The sequence below is a fragment of the Tasmannia lanceolata genome, unplaced genomic scaffold, assembly GCF_043159265.1.
Source record: "Tasmannia lanceolata isolate RefF3 unplaced genomic scaffold, GAP_Taslan_0.1 ptg000003l, whole genome shotgun sequence".
NCBI classification, from domain to species: Eukaryota; Viridiplantae; Streptophyta; class Magnoliopsida; order Canellales; family Winteraceae; genus Tasmannia; species Tasmannia lanceolata.
In genome coordinates, this window is record NW_027518680.1 from 7,355,126 (window position 1) to 7,377,244 (window position 22,119).

General features: G+C 38.3%; 1 protein-coding gene across 3 annotated transcripts in view; it reads left to right on the forward strand.

Moving 5' to 3' along the window:
* Positions 1–234: 234 nt before the first annotated feature.
* LOC143849830 (linoleate 13S-lipoxygenase 2-1, chloroplastic-like) overlaps positions 235–22,119 on the forward strand; it is a 63,605-nt gene continuing 41,720 nt past the window's right edge. Inside the window, exons 1-10 of one of the 3 annotated variants that reach the window (XM_077359044.1) lie at positions 334–793; positions 3,175–3,449; positions 4,533–4,770; positions 9,698–10,015; positions 10,101–10,186; positions 11,316–11,426; positions 11,638–11,939; positions 12,882–13,148; positions 14,009–14,350; positions 14,654–15,178. In XM_077359044.1, the coding sequence (XP_077215159.1) occupies positions 442–793; positions 3,175–3,449; positions 4,533–4,770; positions 9,698–10,015; positions 10,101–10,186; positions 11,316–11,426; positions 11,638–11,939; positions 12,882–13,148; positions 14,009–14,350; positions 14,654–15,071 (2,709 nt within the window). In that variant the 5' untranslated portion in view covers positions 334–441 and the 3' untranslated portion in view covers positions 15,072–15,178. Of the gene's footprint in view, positions 794–3,174; positions 3,450–4,532; positions 4,771–9,697; positions 10,016–10,100; positions 10,187–11,315; positions 11,427–11,637; positions 11,940–12,881; positions 13,149–14,008; positions 14,351–14,653; positions 15,179–22,119 lie in introns of those variants that run through there. The other 2 variants (XM_077359056.1, XM_077359078.1) reach the window with 2 other exon arrangements.

A 22,119-nucleotide genomic window follows, 5' to 3' on the forward strand; every position in this document is an offset into this window, starting at 1 on the left:
AAAAAACACACTATAACTTATGTGACTAGGGTCGGGTCGGGCCCCTTCAAGCCCGGCTCGACTCGAGATTCATGCGGACTTTTGGATGCCCAACCCGGCTCGACCCGAAACCCAAGAAACCTGAACCCAACCCAGGCTATTTTCGGGTCGGGTCGATGCGGGTCGGGTAAAACCCGGCTCGAGTTGCAGCCCAATTCAGAAGAATCACATGCTTTAATGTACTGATTTTCATTAAAAAAGGTGGGTGAGAGAGAGAGAGAGAGTTGCTTAAAGTAATCCGAGGTGAGGTTAGCAATATCCAATTGTATTCCACCACAATTATACCTCATGAAACTCATGTACATATTTTTTTTTGTAGAAAGAGGAGAGAGAGAATTCTTTTATATAAGGTGAAATTGCACAACCCATTCCTCATATTTCCTAACCCTTACTACACCCAAAATGTTGAAGTCTCAGCTCCACCCATCTCCCCTTGCTCCCTCCCCCATCCTCCTCCATAGCTCCGTCACTTCCCATTACTGGACGCCTGCATCTATTTCCCAACTCTCCCCACTCATTTTCCGTAACCGGAGACCAAAATCCGGTAGCATTCGCTGTGAAGCCGTGAGCAATGCTCCCCTAGATGGGACCACCACAGCACGGACGACTGTCAGTGTTAACGCCGTTGTCACCATTAAGAAAACCATCGGCGGCTCCCTTACAGACGTAGGGTGGGATCGTGGCCTCGATGATATAAGCGATTTGCTTGGTAAATCTCTTCTTCTCGAGCTTGTCAGCAGCGAGCTTGATCCAAGTAAGTGATTATCAGAACAAAATTTTGGCTCCTTTCCCCTCTTTCCTCAGTATAGTTTTTTTCAGAGATTTTTCATACTATTATTATCATTGAATTTTTGTCAAAATAATTAAAATCTCCTGGGAAAGCCGATCCGCCCGTTCGATTCGTTGATCTCCTAACATGGAGGAATTAAAATCTTACATATATTAGAGCTTGAATAGCCCATCCTGGACGAACACCATATCTGTTAGATCAACGCTTAGGAGAATCCCTTTCCATTCAAGGGCTAGGATAATCCAAATGAGATGGGACCAACCCCAGCAGTTCGGGCTCATGGTTGCCTATTGGGTCAATGGAAAGGATCACGTACAAGTGGAAAATGTTGGGTCCAGGGCCTGATCATTAGGAAAAAGAACTACCAGTGACCGTTGGATAAGAATTTTTGAACTGGTTGGGAAATAAATATGTAGGAAAAATCTAAGCAAGAAATGAAAGGTTATGGATAGGTTCTCTACCAAAATAAGGGAGAGTAAGGCCATGTTTGGATTGCTGGATTTCTTTGGAAAAGTTCGTAAAAGAAAAACTTTTCCAGAGTTTCTTGCTTTTTTATGAAAATTAAAGAAGTAACTTTAACCGCATCAGTTCAAGTTTTATTTTGAAGAGACCTTCAATTTATAATGATAACCCTCTAAATAAGTCATAACCATATCAGTTCCTCTAAATTGTGGAAATGAAATAATTTATCCAGGAAGAAATTTTTCACAAGAAATATTTTTCTTGCAATTCAAAAAGATCCTACTCGAAAAATCACTGAATTACAAGGTGGTCTTGCTGATTTCTATGCAACGTTGCATAGAAATCAGCCAAAAACTTATTTAATTTTTCGCTTAGAAACTTTGTTTGGATGGATCTTAGTTCACGGCAAAGCTACAGGAAAAGTTACTTTACTACTTGTCATAAAAATATAGGCTACTGATATTGACACTAGCATGTTTTAATCACTGTTCAAACTCAGCTTGTCTATTCTTTTTTAATTGCCTTATTAAAGCTTTTTAGTGAATTTAATAACCTTTTGACAGCTGTTTAAATAATAAAAGACAAGATGAGAATGTGTGAATATCAGAAGCCAAAATATATTGTACCATGATGGGAAGTGATACTTACGCCCCTTTTCATTTCCAGGGACACCTGGCGCCAGTGTATCAATGACTAAAAGGGGGCTCATGTACTTGACGTAAAAAAAAATCCAATGGCCTTGATTGCCACGTACACTGGCGTTGGGTGTCCCTGGTGATCAAAAGGGCGTAAATATCACTTCCCTTTTTTGAGGGGCAAAATTATTGGGAGCGGCGCACACATGGCTGCGTCGTGCCTCATTAGTCCGACTATTCTAACCTATGATTGTTTTTTTTTTTTTTTTTAAATTTCTGCTGACTTTCTCATGAAAAATCTTCTTAATCTTTGGTAAAACATCTTTCTCATTCAAAAAATAGGGTAAAAGAACAGATGAAGTGTGTGAGGTAGATTATGACAACGTTGTCGTTACCTGTAGTACAGATAGATCTTGAATATTGGTGTACAAATGAAGACAAATAATGGTTTCGTAAATGGATGAGATGCAGCACATTTTAATGGGAGCGAATGATGCGCTTTTGGTGTCTTCCCAACCACAAACTCCATTCATTCTGGACCATTTGGAGTAGCAAATGTGGGTACCGAGGCTGAATCTTGTACAACCATAACAGTGACGGTTGGATAGCAATTTGTACCTAGACTAGCCACCACCCACATAGTTCAAATGAAAACTCAACTCGAAAAGTGAGTCAAATACGAGTCAACTCAGACGAGTGACCATGGGAGGGAATAAAAAAGTAGAAGAGGGGGACATATATACCTAGAATGCCCAAAGAGCCGGTCCTTTTGGCCTCAACTCTATAACCAAAGATTGAAGTTCCTGTCAATAATATTTAATGGACCATGGGGATTCCTTCTTGTCAACAACCTTATCAATCGAGGTTTAATTGTCTGCTTCCAGCCAAATGTTAGATAGGCCAAATACTTTACAGTACCTCAGCTCATCCAACATACTTCTAGTCTCTGCCTACAAGTTAGTGCCATTATCATAAAAGTGAGAAAAAGCAAATAAAATCTCACATTTATGGTTTCTTATAAATCCTCCACCACAAAACCAGGATTGCCTTTGGAAGCACCATCTCTGTTCAATTTGAACTCATTCTTCTTAGGCCAAATTATTATTATGGTATTTATGCTTCTAATCATTAAATTGTGCACCCTCTTGCACTATACATAACTATTTGAAAAACATAACTGTTGAACTCCTAATCTGCAATTTGATTTCATGGTCTAGACAAAATTTGTTTTATTTATTTATTTTGAAGGAACTGGATTGGAGAAGAATACAATTAAGGCAGAGGCACATAGGTCAAAGTTGAGTCATTCGAATGATGAGGTGAAATATGAGGCTGATTTCGAGGTTGAGAAGAATTTTGGTGAAATTGGAGGTATTTTTGTAACAAATGAGCACCACAAGGAGATGTACTTTAAAGACATTGTTCTCTCCGGATTTCCCAACGGACCTCTTCATTTTACATGCAATTCATGGGTTCATTCCAAGACCGCTAGTCCAGAGAAGAGGGTCTTCTTTGGTAGCAAGGTCTGCTCTCTCTCTCTCTCTCTCTCTCTCTCTCTCTCTCTCATCACTTAGCATATTTGCAGGAAGAAGCTCTATTTTATTCTAGTTGCAACTTATTGAAGTATAAATGATAAAAGTTTAACATGGTATCATGGTATCAGAGCAATTGCCTCAGGGCAGGTCTTGGGCTCCAAACCCAACAACTTATAGAGTTGTAAAAAATCCATGAATACGATGAACCCAAAAAAAAGGGGCCACGCTTGAGGGGGAGTGTTGAAGTATATATAAATGATTAAAGAACACTAACTCTGACAGGTTAAGCTTTAAGAGTAATTGGTTGTTTAACACAGCTGTTCAATAGCACCTACTAAGAAATAAACACCTAAAACTAATTAAAGAAAAAGATTAATAAGAAATTGGTTTTTAATAGCAACCACCAACAAACTTGTAAAGCAATTATTAAAATTGACTAATATCACTACCATGTTTTGAAAATGGGATGAACTCACCCTGTTTTTTAAAAAACAACTGGCTAGTGAGAGTTTTTGGGAATTGTATTAGCATTTGATTACTGGTTAAGTAAAAAAGACAAGGTGAGTTTGGTTATATCAAAACATGGTAGTGGGAATATCAGTAGCCTTAAAATAAAGAGAGCTTAGAGATAAAGGATTTTCTCTATGATCCCAAATGAATTTCCACTGGCAAAAAATGCATTAACTGGCAATATTTTTGGATAAAAATACCACTATCTTTTTAATAGCAACCACCCACGAACTTGTAAAATAATTATTAAATTAATTCAACCGACAAACAATGCACTAATTGGCAATGTTTTCTGGACAAAAATACCCCCATCTTTTTACAAATTGACCAACATATCTCTACTTCAGTGGACATGGCCATTTTATGAACCTGACACAAGGTGTCAAGAACACAAGCTCATGTCTTAGTATCTTTTTCCAAACTTTTCAAGATCTTTTGATGAAATGTTTTACCTGGAAAAACCTTTTACCTAAAGATATGGGTTGAATTTTGAAATACAATTTTTCAACCATTTCAGCAACAGTATTTTTACGTACTTACGTGTATTTGTGTGTGGAACAGTCTTACTTGCCATCACAGACACCAAGTGGTCTGAAGCGGCTGAGGGAGAAGGAATTGGAAACTCTACGAGGCAATGGAGAAGGAGAACGCAAGACCTTTGAGAGGATTTACGATTATGACAAATACAATGATCTAGGGAACCCTGACAAGAGCGATGACCTTTCGAGACCTGTTCTTGGTGGCAAAGACCACCCTTATCCAAGGCGTTGTAGGACAGGGCGGGGAAGATCGAAGAAAGGTTCGATGCCATAAACTTTCCTCTTCCATGCATGCAAACTCAAAAGGATATATGTTCTAAAGAGGAATAATGATCATGTCTTCATTAGAGAAAACCCTTTTTTCCGAATTTTCTCCCATTTTGTTAAGGGTGTCAATTGGTCAGGGTCGGGTTGGGTTGAAGCCAGCCCAGCCCTATAACCCAATCCATGGTACCTCAACACTAACCCAGCCCAACCTGAAGATCAGGTTGATGAGTGTCAACCCTAACCTAACTCTCCTTTAAATCACTCAAACCTGACGCCACCCTTCTGTCCTTGGGTCAGCTCGGTTTAGGTTGGCCAAGGGCAAAATTAGAAAAAAAAAAAAAAAAAAACTATATATATATATATATATATATATATATATATATATATATATATATATATATATATATATATATATATGAGGAAAATGATTGTGAGCTTGAAGCTCATATAGCTTATATGAGCTTGAGGGCCCAAACACATGTGGGCCCACATTATTAGGATGATCCAAAGCATTCATTTGAAAGGCCCTTACTTAGATAGGGTGTGTACAAAAAATCAGCTCCATAGGATCATCCTAACCCATCCAAAAGTGGAGGGCAAAATGGACAGATACCATTTGCCACAAATCTGCCCATTTTTGCCCTCTGCTTTTGGAGGGGTTAGGATGATCCAATGGAGCTGATTTTTGGTACACACCCTATCTATGATGGGGCCTTGCAAATGAATGGTTTGGATCACCACAAAAAGTGTGGGACCCATGTGTTTGGGCCCTCAAGCTCATATAAGCTATAGGACCTTCAAGCTCACAATCATTTTCCTATATATATATATATATATATATATATATATATATATATAGAGAGAGAGAGAGAGAGAGAGAGAGAGAGAGAGAGAGAGAGAGAGAGAAAACAGTTCCTACACATATGTGTAGAGAGTTCTCTACACACTAGCTTAAAATACAGTGCGGGCCCACATTGTTTGGGTGATCCAAGCCATCCATTTTAAAGGCCCTCACATAGATATGGTGTCTACAAAAAATCAGATCCATAGGATCATCCCAACCCTACGATTTGTGGAGGTAAAATGGATGTCTTTAAACCTTCACAAATTAGTCCTTTTTTTCCCTCCACAGTTCGAATGGTTAGGATGATCCTATGGATCTGATTTTTTGTGGACACCCTATCTATGTGAGGACCTTAAAAATGAATGGTTTGGATCACCCAAATAATGTGGCCCCCACTGTATTTTAAGCTAGTGTGTAGATAACTTATCTACACATGTGTGTAGGAACCGTTTTCTCATATATATATATATATATATATATATGAGAAAAGTGTTGGTGTGCTTAAGTGGTTATAACGCCTCTCATTCATTTAAATGTTTGGGTTCCACATACAGGAACCAATGGGAGACGTTATAACAACTAAAGGGCACAAAAAATGGTGCGCCAACAGTTCTCTCTCTCTCTCTCTCTCTATATATATATATATATATATATATATATATATATATATATGTTATAACACTTCCCATTCGTTTAAATGTTTGGGTCCCGTTGGGCCCCGCTTAAGCACACCAATGTGGGCCTTATAACAACTTAAGCGCACCAAAAAAGTGGTGCGCCTCACCAACAGTTTTCTCATACATATATATATATATATATATATATATATATATATATATATATATGTATGTATATATACTAGTAAAAAAACCCTTTGCAATGCACGGGCCGACAAAGAACTGTACGGACCACATCATAAGTTGATCCAAACCATCCATGTGATGGAACACAACGTAAATAGGCTGGATCCGTAAAATCATTTCCATAGGCTGATCTTAGCCCTCCAATCTATAGAGGTTTCTATAATTGTTGTTCATCTGAAGGTGTCTGGAATTCGTCAATATTTTTAAAGGTGTCTTGAATTCGTAATATCATGTAATTACTACAAACTTTCCATAATTTTGCATATAGAAACGCTGTCAATGTTGACTTTCGTGACACATTTATATTAAAAAAAGTAGGGGGAAAATACTAAAATGACTTGTTGACCCTCACATAGTTAGTTTGGACATACATATGACAAGGGCATTAACTGTAAAAAACCACCATGTTGATGTGTTAAATTAGATGAATTTTGAAATAAATCAAAAAATTATTCTCTTTTCTCTTCTGCTATATATATATATATATATATATATATATATATATATATATATATATATATATACTAGTAAAAAATCTCGTGCGATGCACGGGCCGACAAAGAACTGTACGAACTACATCATAGGTTGATCTAAACCGTCCATGTGATGGAACACAACATAAATAGGTTGTGCTCGTAAAATCATTTCTATAGGCTGATCCTAGCCCTCCAATCTATAGAGGCTTCCATAATTGTTGTTCCTCTAAAGGTGCCTAGAATTCTTCAATATTTTTAAAGGTGTCCAGAATTCGTAATAACATGTAATTACTACGAACTTTCTGTAATTTTGCATATAGAAAGGCTGCCAATGTTGCCTTTCGTGACACATTCATATTAAAAAAAGTAGGGGGAAAACAATAAAATGACTTGTTTACCCTCATATAGTTAGTTTGGACATACATATGGCAAGGGCATTAAACAGTAAAAAACCACCATGTTGATGTGTTAAATTGACAGAATTTTGAAATAAATCAAAAAATTATTCTCTTCTCTTCTATCTATATATATATATATATATATATATATATATATATATATATATATATACACACACACACACACACACACTAGTAAAAGACCCCGTGCGATGCACGGGCCGACAAAGAACTGTACAGACCACATCATAGGTTGATCCAAACCGTCCATGTGATGGAACACAACATAAATAGGTTGTGCCTGTAAAATCATTTCCATAGGATGATCCTAGCCCTCCAATCTATAAAGGTTTCCATAATTGTTGTGCCTCTTAAGGTGCACGGAATTCGTCAATATTTTTTAAGGTGACCGGAATTCGTAATATCATGTAATTACTACAAACTTTTCATAATTTTGCATATAGAAAGGTTGCCAATGTTGACTTTTGTGACACATTCATATTAAAAAAGTAGGGGGCAAATAATAAAATGACTTTTTTACCCTCACATAGTTAGTTTAGACATACATATGGCAAGGGCATTAAACAGTAAAAAACCAACATGTTGATGTGTTAAATTGACAGAATTTTAAAATAAATCAAAAAATTATTCCCTTTTCTCTTCTGCTATATAGATATAGTGGGATCCAGAATATTTTGACAGGTGGCCGAAATCCGTAGTATTATGTACCAAACGCACGCGTTCTGTGTTAAAAAATAATCGGGTTCGTCAATATTTTGAAAGATGTCATGAATCCGTAGTATTATGTAATATGTTCACAAAAATACGTAATATTATGTAACATATGCACCAAATCCGTAATCTTGCAAAGAAAAAAGGCCACCATGTTGACTGTGGACAAAATATATAATAAAAAATTGAAAAAGCAGGGTAAAATAGGTATTGTGAAGGGGTATGATTGGAAATATGGAGCTTTAATGGGGGCTTTTGTTAACAAAAGCAAAAAAAAGTGATGTATAATTCTATTAGAATTTTGGAAGAAATTCAAATAAATGTTTCCTTTTATACTCCTTTGTTAACAAAAGCAAAAAAAAGTGATGTGTAATTCTATTAGAATTTTGGAAGAAAATTCAAATAAATGTTTCCTTTTCTACTCCTTTGTCCATTTAAAGCTGATTTTTGGTACACACTCCATCTATGATGCGGCCTTTCAAATGAATGCTTAGGATCAGCCCAACAATGTGGCCCACCCTTGTTTTACACTAACGTTAGCAGCTAAGCTAGCTGCTAACGTTAGCAGGAACCCTTTCCTCTCTCTCTCTCTCTCTCTCTCTCTATATATATATATATATATATATATATATATATATATATATAGAGGAAAGTGAAGCTACACCACCGGTGTAGCTAACTTAGCTACACCGCCCGCTTAAAATACAATTGGCCCACATTGTTTTGGTGATCCAAAGAATTCATTTGATTGGCCCTCACATAGATAGGGTGTCCACCAAAAATCAGCTCCATAGCATCATCCCAACCCTACGATTTGTGGAGGCAAAAATGAACGTGTAAAAACCTTCACAAATTTGTCCATTTTTGCCTCCATAGTTTGAAGGGTTAGGATGATCCTATGGAGCTGATTTTTGGTGGACACCCTATCTATGTGAGGGCCAATCAAATGAATGGTTTGGATCACCAAAACAATGTGGGCACATTGTATTTTAAGCGGGTGGTGTAGCTAAGTTAGCTACACCGGTGGTGTAGCTTCACTTTCCTCATATATATATATATATATATATATATATATATATATATATATATATATTTTGGGTTCGAAGTTGCGGTCGGGTCTCAATAAAATTTTGAATTTTGAATTTTACATGTTCTTTTGCATCTCCTAAAGAGATAACCTCTGCCTTCTCTCTCTCTCTCTCTCTCTTGTAATCTCTTATAACAAGAAATTGTTGTAATATTTTATAAATAGAAAGCATCCCCTCATACCAAGCTCGTGTATCTATCCTTCTTATGATGATGTGCCTCAACACTAACCCAATCCATAATTAAATCGGATTGGCTTTTCCCAACCCAACTCAACAGAAGGCCAACCTAACCCCGGTAGAAATCGGGTTAAACCCATTGTTCGGGTTGGACCCGACCCAAGTTGCGCTCCCACCTTTTGTTTGTCATTTCACAAACATCACTTTACTTTCAGTAAAAGACAAACAAAACGGGTGGAATTTTGGGAGAAGGGGTGGAAATATCATTTCCCAGACGCAAATAGAATGTCCTAAATCTATCTTTGAGAAATTAATGTTGTTTATAGTGTGTGCATGACTCAGATCCTTTATCGGAAAAAAGTGGGTCGACCTATGTGCCAAGAGATGAAGCATTCTCGGAGGTGAAGGATGTGACCTTCTCAGCAAAGACATTGAAATCAGTATTGCATGCTTTAGTTCCTTCCATTGAGACAGCTTTAGTGGATACGAAGCTCGGATTCCCTCTTTTCAAGAACATAGACGACCTCTTTAATGCAGGTCTGACCTTACCACCCCCTAAAAAGGCTGGGTTCTTTCAGCTCCTCCTCCCAAGGCTTGTTAAGGCTATTAAAGATGGTGAAGATGACCTCTTACTCTTTGAGACCCCCAAAATGATTAAAAGTAAGAATAAGATCAATATCTCTCTCAATCGTTTTTTGAATGATACCTCTCTCTTATCCATTTTTTCCTTACTTTTTCTCCATAGGAGACATATTCTCTTGGATTAGAGACGAGGAGTTCGCTCGTCAGACTCTTGCAGGCATCAACCCTATGGCCATTCAATTGGTTACGGTAAGAACATATATTGAAACCTAGAAGCTTACATGCAGAAAAAACCTTTCTAAAATCATGCCAAAAGACCAAGATTTGATGCTTTAAAAATATGCAACAAATAAAATGACGAAAATATAAAAAATAAAAAATAAAATACTTGTTAAGATGACGAAAATATAGAAAATAAAAAATAAAATACTTGTTCAACACCAGGGGCGGAGCTACATGTCGCATAAGGCCCAACTTAATTAGGCCAAAGTCCTTAATAGGCCCAACCCAATTGAGCCTAGCCCCCTTTAAAATTTGAGCTGCCCCCTATGTATAAGCTTGCCCCCCTTATGTGTAAATCCTGGCTTCCCCACTGTTCAACGCCATGCGTTCTCTATCAAATTGGTTACTGTAAGAACATATTACATAGAAGCATGCATGCATGCATGGGATCCTATGTGTGAGGTGTTTAATACAAGGAATTCCTAACTCAGGGGGCACCCTTGCAACAATCAGCTGAAAGGGTACCCCGATTGGCGGCACGTCACCAAAGTGCATTTAATCTTAAACTCAGGGGCATCCTTTCATATAATGCACTTTGGTGACATGCAGCCAATGGGAGCACCCTTTGATCAGCTGATTTTTGCAAGGGTGCCCTTGAGTTTAGCATACCTCGTTTAATATACATAAGTATATTAACGTCGAGGATATTGAAGTATAACTGCTAGCAAAATGGGATTTCGTTTGGGAAATACAGAAAAAATCCGATACATGCGCTGATGTGCGCTGATGTGCAAGACGACAAAGTGAGCTCCCCTCTAATGCAAATTGTTTGACTTTCATCTTTATTTTCAAAACAAAATCCTGTTTTGGAATTGTTTTCCAATGATTAAATAACATCAACACTAACAGCTTAAGCTTTTGGAGTACTTGGTTGCAGCAATTGCCTCATACATATGGCAGGTCCTGAGTTTAAAACCCAACAACTCCATGATATTAAAAATTACCAGCTCAAAAAGCAAAAAGAGAGGCAGTTATGCTGGGATTGAACCTAAGACCTCTAGATTGAGATACAAAGACTAACCATTTGAGCTAAAGGCTCAATTCCCATGTTAATTAAATTGCTTCAATTATGCAATTTAAATTGAAATTTGTGCAGGAATTCCCATTGTCGAGCAAACTCGATCCTGAGATCTATGGCCCACCGGAGTCTGCAATCACGAAAGAAATTATCGAACGAGAAATAAAATCGGTTATGACAGTGGAAGAGGTAAGGAAGAAAACAACATGCTCTTATATAATTATTTTTTTTATCAAAGTTCAGAACACAGAGGGTTCTCTCAGGGGAAGTGGTATGACCACCCACGTTTTTCATCTCATTAGTTCATATACAAATAATAGGGTGATGCTGAGATGGTATTAGATATGTCGAAGAGCTACAGAGAAGGAATCATCTCTCTAACCCCACTTATTTTTTGCAGGCCATAAAGCAGAAAAAGCTGTTCATTCTAGATTATCATGATTTGTTTTTACCACATGTGAACAAAGTAAGAGAGCTAGAAGACACCACACTGTATGGGTCACGCACGCTCTTTTTTCTTTCCCATGAGGACACTCTGATGCCCATTGCGATTGAGCTTACTCGCCCCCCTTCGCCAACCAAACCCCAATGGAAGAGAGTCTTCACTCCTGGCTGGGATGCCACCAACGCCTGGCTCTGGAAGCTCGCTAAGGTTCATGTCTGTGCTCATTGCTCTGGCTATCACCAGCTTATCAGCCACTGGTAAGAATTCACCCTCCTTTCATTTCATTAGCCCTTTTTTTGTTGCCCCCAAGTTAGTAAGAATTCGAAAGATCAGACATTAAATAAGCTTGTATTTCTTTAAGCATTTTGTTGGGTTCGTCGTGAGAAAACATTATATTTCTATTAAAATAATATTGAGATTGTCTATGGCTCTATGCCACCAAAGGATTGATCTCAAAGTTAAATGGTGAAACATCGAAGTTCTTATAAGAATCCACCTACCTTTCGTTTCATTGTTGGAAATCTAAGCTTGACAATTTGACTATCTTGAAACTTGCTACATGCATGGAGCTAGCCATGCACCCATTGAATGTTGATGCATTGGAACTTTGATACTTTAGGACCAACTAAATTGAGACTTGTCACATTGACTTGACTGCATGGGAAATTTACTCTCTTGTGGGTTTATGTTCGTGGGCCTTAGGTTTTGTTTTGGAATTGTGCTAGTCATCTACTTTACTTATGTTTTACATTTGTTAGTGTTTTCGTGGCAGCTTAGGGAAGCTAAATATAGTTAAGAAATGTTAATCTCCATTTTCCCATGTAAGCCTGTTGACTAGTGTAACATCTTAGGCTTCATTCTTTGTGCTTTTGGTCTTAAGAGAACAATTTTATTCTCTTGAGTCACATGCATCTTCTCCTTCCATCTAGTTGGTCTCATTCCAACATTCATTAAGCCTATTTCCCCCCCAAAGTTAGCCGGGATTCAAAAGATCTAAAGTTGAGAAAAATTATGTTTCTCTAGGCATTTTGTTTGATTCGTCATGTTAAAACACTACATTTCTATTAAAAACACTATTGAGATTGACTTTGCCAAAAAAGATTAATCTTTTATAATCAAACTTAACTGGTGAAACATCGAAGTTCTCTCATCACTATGTTTCAAATCTAGCTATAAGAATGTGATCTATGCTTTTGCAGGCTAAGAACACATTGCTGCACAGAGCCTTACGTAATTGCAACAAATCGGCAATTAAGTGTGATGCACCCAATTTATAGACTTTTACACCCCCATCTCCGGTACACAATGGAGATCAATGCACTCGCACGGGATTTTCTCATCAACGCGAATGGAATCATAGAGAGCAGCTTCTCTCCAAGGAAGTACTCCATCGAAATAAGCTCTGACGCCTATGACCAGTTGTGGAGATTCGACACTGAGGCACTACCAGCTGACCTGATTAAAAGGTAATCCCATGTATAATCTTGAGTTGTTGATTGTTCAGTTACATTAGCAGAACTAGTAATTTAACATTAGAGGGGAAATTTTCCTTTATATAATCTCAAAATATGGTATTGCTAAAAGTACAAGATATTTAAAGATTGAAATAAATCAATAATCTTATATAAATAGGACAAACACTAATCCTAATCAAATTATGATGAAAATACCTTAGTATTTTCTTCATTTTCTCCAAACAATTTTTTCTAAACATACAATTTTCATCATACTATTGCTGTGAATATTGCAGACTGATCCATCCACAATTTTCTCCAGCACCTTCCATTTTTTTTTCTAGCGTATTCCATTTTTTCCTGCTTTCATTTTTCTTTTCCTTCTCCTTCCGTCTTTTCTTCTTCATCTTCCTCTTCTTCTTCCTTTTTTTATTCCTTCCTCTTCCTCTATTTTCTAATGGCTCCTCTTCCTTTTCCTCTTCCTTTTTTTGATTCTTCCTCTTCTTCTTCCTCTTCCTCTTCTTCATCTTCTAAGTTGCAGCGCGGTGACGGAGATGGAAAAGAAGAAAAATTTTGAAAAGAAGAAAAAAAGTGAAAAGAAGAAGAGGGCAAAACTTTCTTTTAGGGGCACGTATATTAAATCAAATAATAGTGTCATTCACCTATCATTTCAGATATTCAAAGCAATTCTTTTGTAAATTTACCTAAAATAAATTAATCAAAAAGAAAACTCATTCAAATAGCATACTACTTCAATGAAAAACACCCAAAGCTCGAGGTGGGAATGTATAAAATAAACCACAATCTTTGGAAGTGTTTTCCTTTTCAATATCTTAGCTAACTAAAGCTACTTTCATGTTCCAAAATAATAGGGGCATGGCGGTTGAGGATCCAACGGCCGCCGAAGGCCTAAAATTGACGATTGAGGACTACCCTTATGCCAAGGATGGCCTCCTCATCTGGTCAGCCCTCAAGCAATGGATCACCGACTATGTAACTCACTACTATCCTGATCCAAACGGCGTTTCATCAGACTCTGAACTCCAATCATGGTGGACTGAAATCCGAACTAAAGGCCATGAGGACAAGAAAGACGAACCATGGTGGCCGGTCTTGAAAACCACTGACGATCTAATCCAAATCCTTACAACTATCATTTGGGTTGCTTCCGGCCACCACGCCGCCGTCAACTTCGGCCAATATCAATTTGCAGCGTAATGTGAATCAACCAATTACTCCAAAAGCTTAAGATATTAAAGTTGTTACTTAATCATGGATTTTGGTAGGGCAATGATTAATTAAGGTGCATTGGAAATATAATTTTACACGTTTTGAGAATGTTTTGAAATTTTTACATGTGTTTTAAGACTTTTTCAATGGAAACTTGTGGAAAATTATGTTTCCGATGTAATCATTTATACTTAACACCCGTGTGTAAATGCCATGTGAATCGACCAATTACTCAAAAAGCTTAAGCTGTTAGAGTTGGTGTTATTTAATCATTTATACTTGAACAGGTACTTCCCCAACCGGCCCACGATTGCTCGAAAGAACATGCCAATAGAAGATGAGTCAAGCCAAGAATTCTCACGCTTTCTGGATTGGCCAGAATCTACACTACTAGAGCTTTTGCCTAGCCAAATTCAGGCCACCACAGTGATGGCAATCTTGGACGTGTTATCGAACCATAACCCCGACGAGGAGTATTTAGGAGATGTGCCAGAGCGGGCTTGGGTGGAGGAACCAATTATAAACGCGGCATTCAAACAGTTTAGTGGGAGATTAAAGGAGATTGAAGGGATCATAGATGGGAGGAATGCGGATCCAACTCTGAAAAATAGAAGTGGTGCTGGTGTTGTCCCGTACGAGCTTCTTAAACCCTTCTCTGTACCTGGGGTCACAGGAATGGGTGTTCCTAACAGCATCTCCATTTGAAAGTAGTTCTTATTGCCCCTTGTTTGGTAATCTTTTTCATGTTAAGTCTAGCATGTCCTTTTTTTTTGAAAAGGGCAACAGAATATATATATATATATATATATATATATATATATATATATATATATATATATATATATATATATATATATGTAAAAACAGAACCGAGGTGGTCCTGAAGGAACAAAGATAATACAAAGATAGCAGTACAATAATTTAAGGAGGTAGATAGTCAAAGCACTCAAACGCGGCCCGAAAGACTCCTTTCTTGGCAAGGGTGTCTGCTTCCGCATTGGCTGATCTCCTGACATGGCGAAAAACTATTGAGGAGCCCTTAGCTCTGTCCTCTATTTCCTCTAAGAGAGGCAAAAATCGCCAAGGGGGAGAAGCGTTACCCGAAAGCCAGCGAATAACATTTAAGGAATCCCCTTCGACGATAATTTTGTCGCACTCTAGACGAGGCATCGAGAGAAGCCCGCTATGAACGGCTCGGACCTCTGCCTCGTTTGAGTCTGCCACTCCGATAGGCCCCGAGTAGGCCTAGAGGACTTCCCCTTTGTGGTTTCTACATAACCCCCCTACTCCTGCCATTTCTAGCATGTCCTTTTTAATAAGATATTAAATGCCAAATAAGACGACTCATGGTAGGAATTAATGTTGCTATGTTAATTTTGCCTCTGGTTAAGGCTTTCATTAAAATAAACATCGAAAGGTACACAACCGTAGTAGACAGATATTGTAGCCACTTTGGTTAGTTACATCAACTAACTAATAGTGGGCACAACTATGTTTTGATAATTGCACTAATATCTTGTCTTTTAAAAAGGTTATGACAGTTTCTAAAGTGCTCTATGAAGCCAATTAAAAAATAAAAGACAAGCTGAGTTTCTGCGATTATTAAAATATGGTAGTGCCAACATCAATAGCCTTTCAATTATTAGATTGAAGATGACTAAGTCAAATCACAACATTTGGGGTAAATGTCGTGGGAGAAGGGAAGCTACTTACCCCCACGAGAACGGAAAATTGAGGGGAATAACCCCACTGGAACAATCATAACGTTAGGATAGAGGATAGCCAATTATTTAACGCAACTAGAACTATAGAAGACACCCACACCTCTTCATGTCCGCTTACTCATGGGGAAGCTTGGATTTGAAATACACAGGGAGGTAGCGAGCGCAATAAAAAAACAACGGAAATATATATTTCTTATTTTTTTTTATGGCCAGAGGATTATGGCCTAAAATAGGGACAGGTTTTCAGAGGAATTTAGGCTTGAATGTAGGTGGTTGATTGAAATATGTGGGTAGATGGGTTGTCACTTGTCAGTTGAAGGATGGAATTGATGGTCGGTGGTTCCATTGGCTGCAAGGCTAAAGGTTCTATGGTCTGTCAAAACAAGACAACGACTAGGGGTAGTGGCAGCCAAAGGGAAAGTGTAAAACATACCTTGTAAATCGATAGAGGCAAGCAAAATATGGCTGCCTCTTCTCTAAACAAGGAACGGATTGCTTGTTCTTCTACGGTGAGCGGCAACAATGATAAGCAAGCAGCAGATGGCTTGCGAAAGGCGACAACAAGTAGCAGTGGACTTGTTTTCAATGATAACAGCGGGTGGCTATCACGTTGGGACGCAAATAAAGGCAACTAAAATTTTATTCACAATAAGATATCTAAAAACAATTACAATGGATGGCCTTTTATAGATTTTCTATGGCCAACATAAAGAAGAATCCTAAATAAACTCTAACTTCACTATAATTAAGAAATAAAACAAATCCCTAGGATATCTCCTTATTTGGACGATCAACAGTGAAAGCCAAATTTAGTGATAAATCGACTCCCCAAATGGATGAATCGACTCCCCATGTGTCAATTTGGGGAGTCGATTTATCACTCCCCATTTTAGAATCCTAAAGTTTCTCTACTACTTCCTAATTTTACTCAAAGAAAATCCTACCAAAAGTAAAACTCCTAAATTCTCTCACCTCAATCCACGTAAAAGTAAACCTCTCTAAATACATTCTCACCTTGGACGTCCCAATTAAAGAAAATATCTAAAAATAATTAAAACAAGTCCAAACTAAAATAGGACTCTAGAAGAGTAGTAATCAACGTGGACCATTGATCTAGATGCCATCTTATATCTTCTGATCTGACCTTTGATCAAGGTTCTGACGATCTTGACCGTTGATCTTTGTCATCGGGCGAGATGCACCTGCATCATCCCCCCCACCAGTCAACCACAACAAGGTAGGACAAACCCAAAAATATGCAGATCGTACATTACCTCTGTCCCTGAGAACCCAAGGCCTACTACCTATTCCATCTGCACCTTCAATCCGTTTATTCTAGCCCCTACGTCCAGTGAACTCTGGATACAACCCGAGACAGCAATCATTCTTGGAAGTACTATTGTCCAATTTCCAACCAAAAATTCTCGACCTTTTTGGGATCTTGTGAGTTTTTTCTTGAGCTCCTGGATAGCTGATTATTAGCATCGTGGCCCAACAAGGGTTTGATTTTATGGAAGCTAGTATTGTTGACCTGATAGTCCTTTGGAATTAGAGGAATGCTAGCACTTTCAAGTAAGAATTGTGATGAGATCGTCGCCTCACATGGAACCCCCCCAACACCCACGCGCCCTCTCAAACCTCATCCATAAATCTAGGTTGGTTGAAGTTAAACTTTGATGGTTCTACCGTGGGTAATGTTGCCGGTGGATATCGGAGATGTTCTTAGAGACGAGAAGGGCTCTATCAAGTGGGCCTTCTCTAGGTCGATAAGACAGAAGTGAGGGTGATCCTTCAACGCATTAGATTGATGGTGGATAGTGAGATGGATAATCTTAGACTGATCAAAAATTAAATTGCCCTCTGCCCCCACTTTATTTCTCAAATTAACAAAATGCCTAATGTACCCTCTGCCCTCCTTTATTTCTCAAAGGGAAATGATATTTATAGGGAATTGTTATAAGCAATACCATATTTTGATGATCGCACTCCTCACTTTATTAAAAAGTAAGGTATGGCCCGCACCATAGGATGATCCAAACCTTCCATTAGATGAGCCACAGCCTAAATAGTTTGTGCCCTAAAAATCATTTCCATAGGTTGATCCTAACCCTCCGATCTATAGAAGGTTAGGATCAACTCTCTAATATTCAGTCCCTCTATAGATCAGAGGGTTAGGATCAACCTATGGAAATGAATTTTGTGGCACAACCTATTTAGGCTGTGGCCCATCTAATGGACGGTTTGGATCATCCTATGGTGCGGGCCATACCGTACTTTTTTAGTAATGTGTGGAGTACGATCATCAAAATAGGGTAGGGGTGATATCATTTCCCTTTCTCAAATTAACGATAAACCTAATGTACCCTCTGCCCTCCTTAATTTCTCAAACCCTTTGCCCCATTTTAATTCTCAAAATGGGATCCCGTGCTTGGGAAAAGCACGAGATCTTCTACCGTGACACCGGCGCATAAAACAAAAAAAAAGAAAAGAAAAGTGGGCGCCTATCTCGACTACACATCAAGATTGCCAAATCGATCGGCCATAGTTATCCCGTCTATACTTTCGGGAGGGGCCCTTTTCAGATTTTCGCAAAACTCATCAATTTACAAAAACACACCTTGAAAATTCGTTATTTTATGGAAAATTGAAATGACAAGTTTTGTTCTAGTGTTTCTCGTTCTCCACGATGGCACAACTCCACGGACCCCAGTGATTTTGATTCATGTATGCTCATTCCTTAATGTCTCTCTCTCAATCTCTCCCTCTCTTTTTTCAATCTCTATTCGTCTCTCCCTCTCTCTGGGTCTCTCAATCTCATGGTTTCTCTCGACTTAGGGTTTAGGTTTCAATGATTTGCGGCTTGAGATATAAGGTTCTGTTCAATCACTATGCCAAATACGTTAATTTATGAGGAATGGGCTGAGATCGGCTAACCATATTATGGGAAAGACCCTGCAACTCCCAGAGCCCTTCTAGCAATCCATGGAGCAGGCGACTACTTTTGTAAAATAGTAATACAAAATGAACAAAGCAAAGCAAAGTACACGTAATTGAAGAAGTGGGCCCCAAATGAGCAAACCAAAATCATCTGTTAGTTAACTTTGGACCCTGAACTGTCCAAGGAAGCCAGGTAGGGTCCAGTCTGGGACAGTTCAGATTGATGAAGTGGGCCCAAAATGTGTGTAACGATTTATGCTCCACCCACTAGAGCATCCCCTTTGGTTCTTTATATTGTTTCGTTGTCTTCTCATGGTGTCTTTGAATGAAGTCTGGGTTTTCTAGTAGACACTTTGGAAACTCTTCCCTTAATTAAGTTGGCAAGTCAATTCATTATTTTAAAGTTTGCGTTATTTAAGCATAGTATAGTGTTTACCTTTTCTTTAGAGGTTTTGCTCGTAAATGAGCATTTAAAGCACCTATTTTCATGTACCCCACGCATATATCCTCAAACACCCCATGCATATATATATATATATATATATATATATATATATATATATATATATATATATATATATAGAGGAAACTGTTGAGCTCACCAAACTTACGGTGAGCTAGCTTGCCCAATCACATGAGGGCCCACTTTGTTAGGATGATCCAAACCATTCATTTGAAAGTCCCTTACATAGATGGGGGGTGTACCGAAAATCAGCTCCATAGGATCATCCTAACCCCTCCATTTGTGGAGGACAAAAATGGACAGACTCACCCTATCTATGATAAGGCCTTGCAAATGAATGGTTTGGATCACTCCCCAAAATGTGGGACCCATGTGATTGGGCAAGCTAGCTCACCAACAGTTTCCTCATATATATATATATATATATATATATATATATATATATATATATATATATATATATATATATATATAAGAGAACATTTCCTACACACTTGTGTAGGTAAGTTACCTACACACTACCTTAAAATACATTGGGGGCCCACATTGTTTGGGTGATCCAAACAATTCATTTGAATGGTCCTCACATAGATAGGGTGTTCACAAAAAATCAGATCCATAGGATCATCCTAACCATTCAAACTATGGAGGCTAAAAATGGACTAATTTGTAAAGGTTTATACACGTGCATTTTACCTCCACAAATCGTAGGGTTGGGATGATCCTATGGATCTGATTTTTTGTGGACACTCTATCTATGTGAGGACCATTCAAATGAATTGTTTGGATCACCCAAACAATGTGGGCCCCCACTGTATTTTAAGGTAGTGTGTAGGTAACTTACCTACACAAGTGTGTGGGAAATGTTCTTTGTCTCTGTCTCTCTGTCTCTCTGTCTCTCTCTCTCTCTCTCTCTATATATATATATATATATATATATATATATATATATAGAGGAAAGTGTCTCTAGTCTCTCCCCTAGATAAGCTTATCTACTCCTCCCTTTAAAAAAACACAGTGGGCCCACGCTGTTTGGATGATCCAAAGCATTCATTTGATAGGTCCTAACATAGATAGGGTGTGCCCAAAAAATCAGCACCAAAGGGTCATCCTAGAACTTCGTTTTGTGGTGCATTGTGGTACCCAGAATGGACGCATATAAACGTCCACATTTATATGCGTCCATTTTGGACACGGTGTGCCCCACAAAATGAAGTTCTAGGATGACCCTTTGGTGCTGATTTTTTGGGCACACCCTATCTATGTTAGGACCTATCAAATGAATGGTTTGGATCATCCAAACAGCGTGGGCCCACTGTGTTTTTTTAAAGGGAGGAGTAGATAAGCTTATCTAGGGGAGAGACTAGAGACACTTTCCTCATATATATATATATATATATATATATATATATATATATATATATATATATAGAGAGAGAGAGAGAGAGAGAGAGAGAGAGAGAGAGAGAGAGAGAGAGAATGGTTTCTGTACACATGTGTAGATAAGTTATCTACACACTAGCTTAAAATACAATGGAGGCATACACACTAGCTTAAAATTAGGGCTGCAACTCGAGCCGGGTTTTACCCGACCCGCATCGACCCGACCCGAAAATAGCCTGGGTTGGGTTCAGGTTTCATGGGTTTCGGGTCGAGCCGGGTTGAGCATTCAAAAGCCCGCATGAATCTCGGGTCGAGCCGGGTTTGAAGGGGCCCGACCCGACCCGAGTTACATAAGTACATTTTTTTCTACTTCTATGAGTTGAGTTGATTCAAGTGTGTACATTTTTTTCTATTGTTAGTTAAAAGTTAAAAGTGAAAACCCACGCACCCACTGTTATTGTATGTGATTGTAATTTCTACTTCTATGAGTTGAGTTGATTCAAGTGTTTGATTCAGCATTGTTTGATTGTAATTACAACATTGTTTGATTACAGCATTGTTTGATTCAAGTGTAATGTGAGTGTCATTTCTGCTTCTATGAGTTGAGTTGCCTTGCCAAACAAGAATTTTCCTTAAAAATTTGCGTCAACGTGAAAAAACCCGACCCGACCCGACCCGAGATTTATCATGGGAATCGTGAGTTTTCTGAAAAAAAAAACTCGACCCGAGATATTTCTCAGGTAGGGTTGGGTTCTCCAAAACCCGACCCGAGTTGCAGCCCTACTTAAAATACAGTGGAGGCCCACATTGTTTGGGAGATCCAAACCATTCATTTGATTGGCCCTCACATAGATAGGGTGTGCCCAAAAAGTCAGCTCCATAGGATCATCCTAACCCTTCGAACCGTGGAGGCAAAAATGGACAGATTTGTAAAGGTTTATACACGTCCATTTTACCTCCACAAATTGTAGGGTTGGGATGATCCTATGGAGCTGATTTTTTGTGGACACCCTATCTATGTGAGAGCCAATCAAATGAACAGTTTGGATCACCCAAACAATATGCCCTCCACTGTATTTTAAGCTAGTGTGTAGGTAACTTATCTACACTTGTGTGTAGAAACCGTTCTCTCTCTCTCTCTCTATATATATATATATATATATATATATATATATATATATATAGAGAGAGAGAGAGAGAGAGAGAGAGAGAGAGAGAGAGAGAGAGATTTGCTAGCGTCCATCAC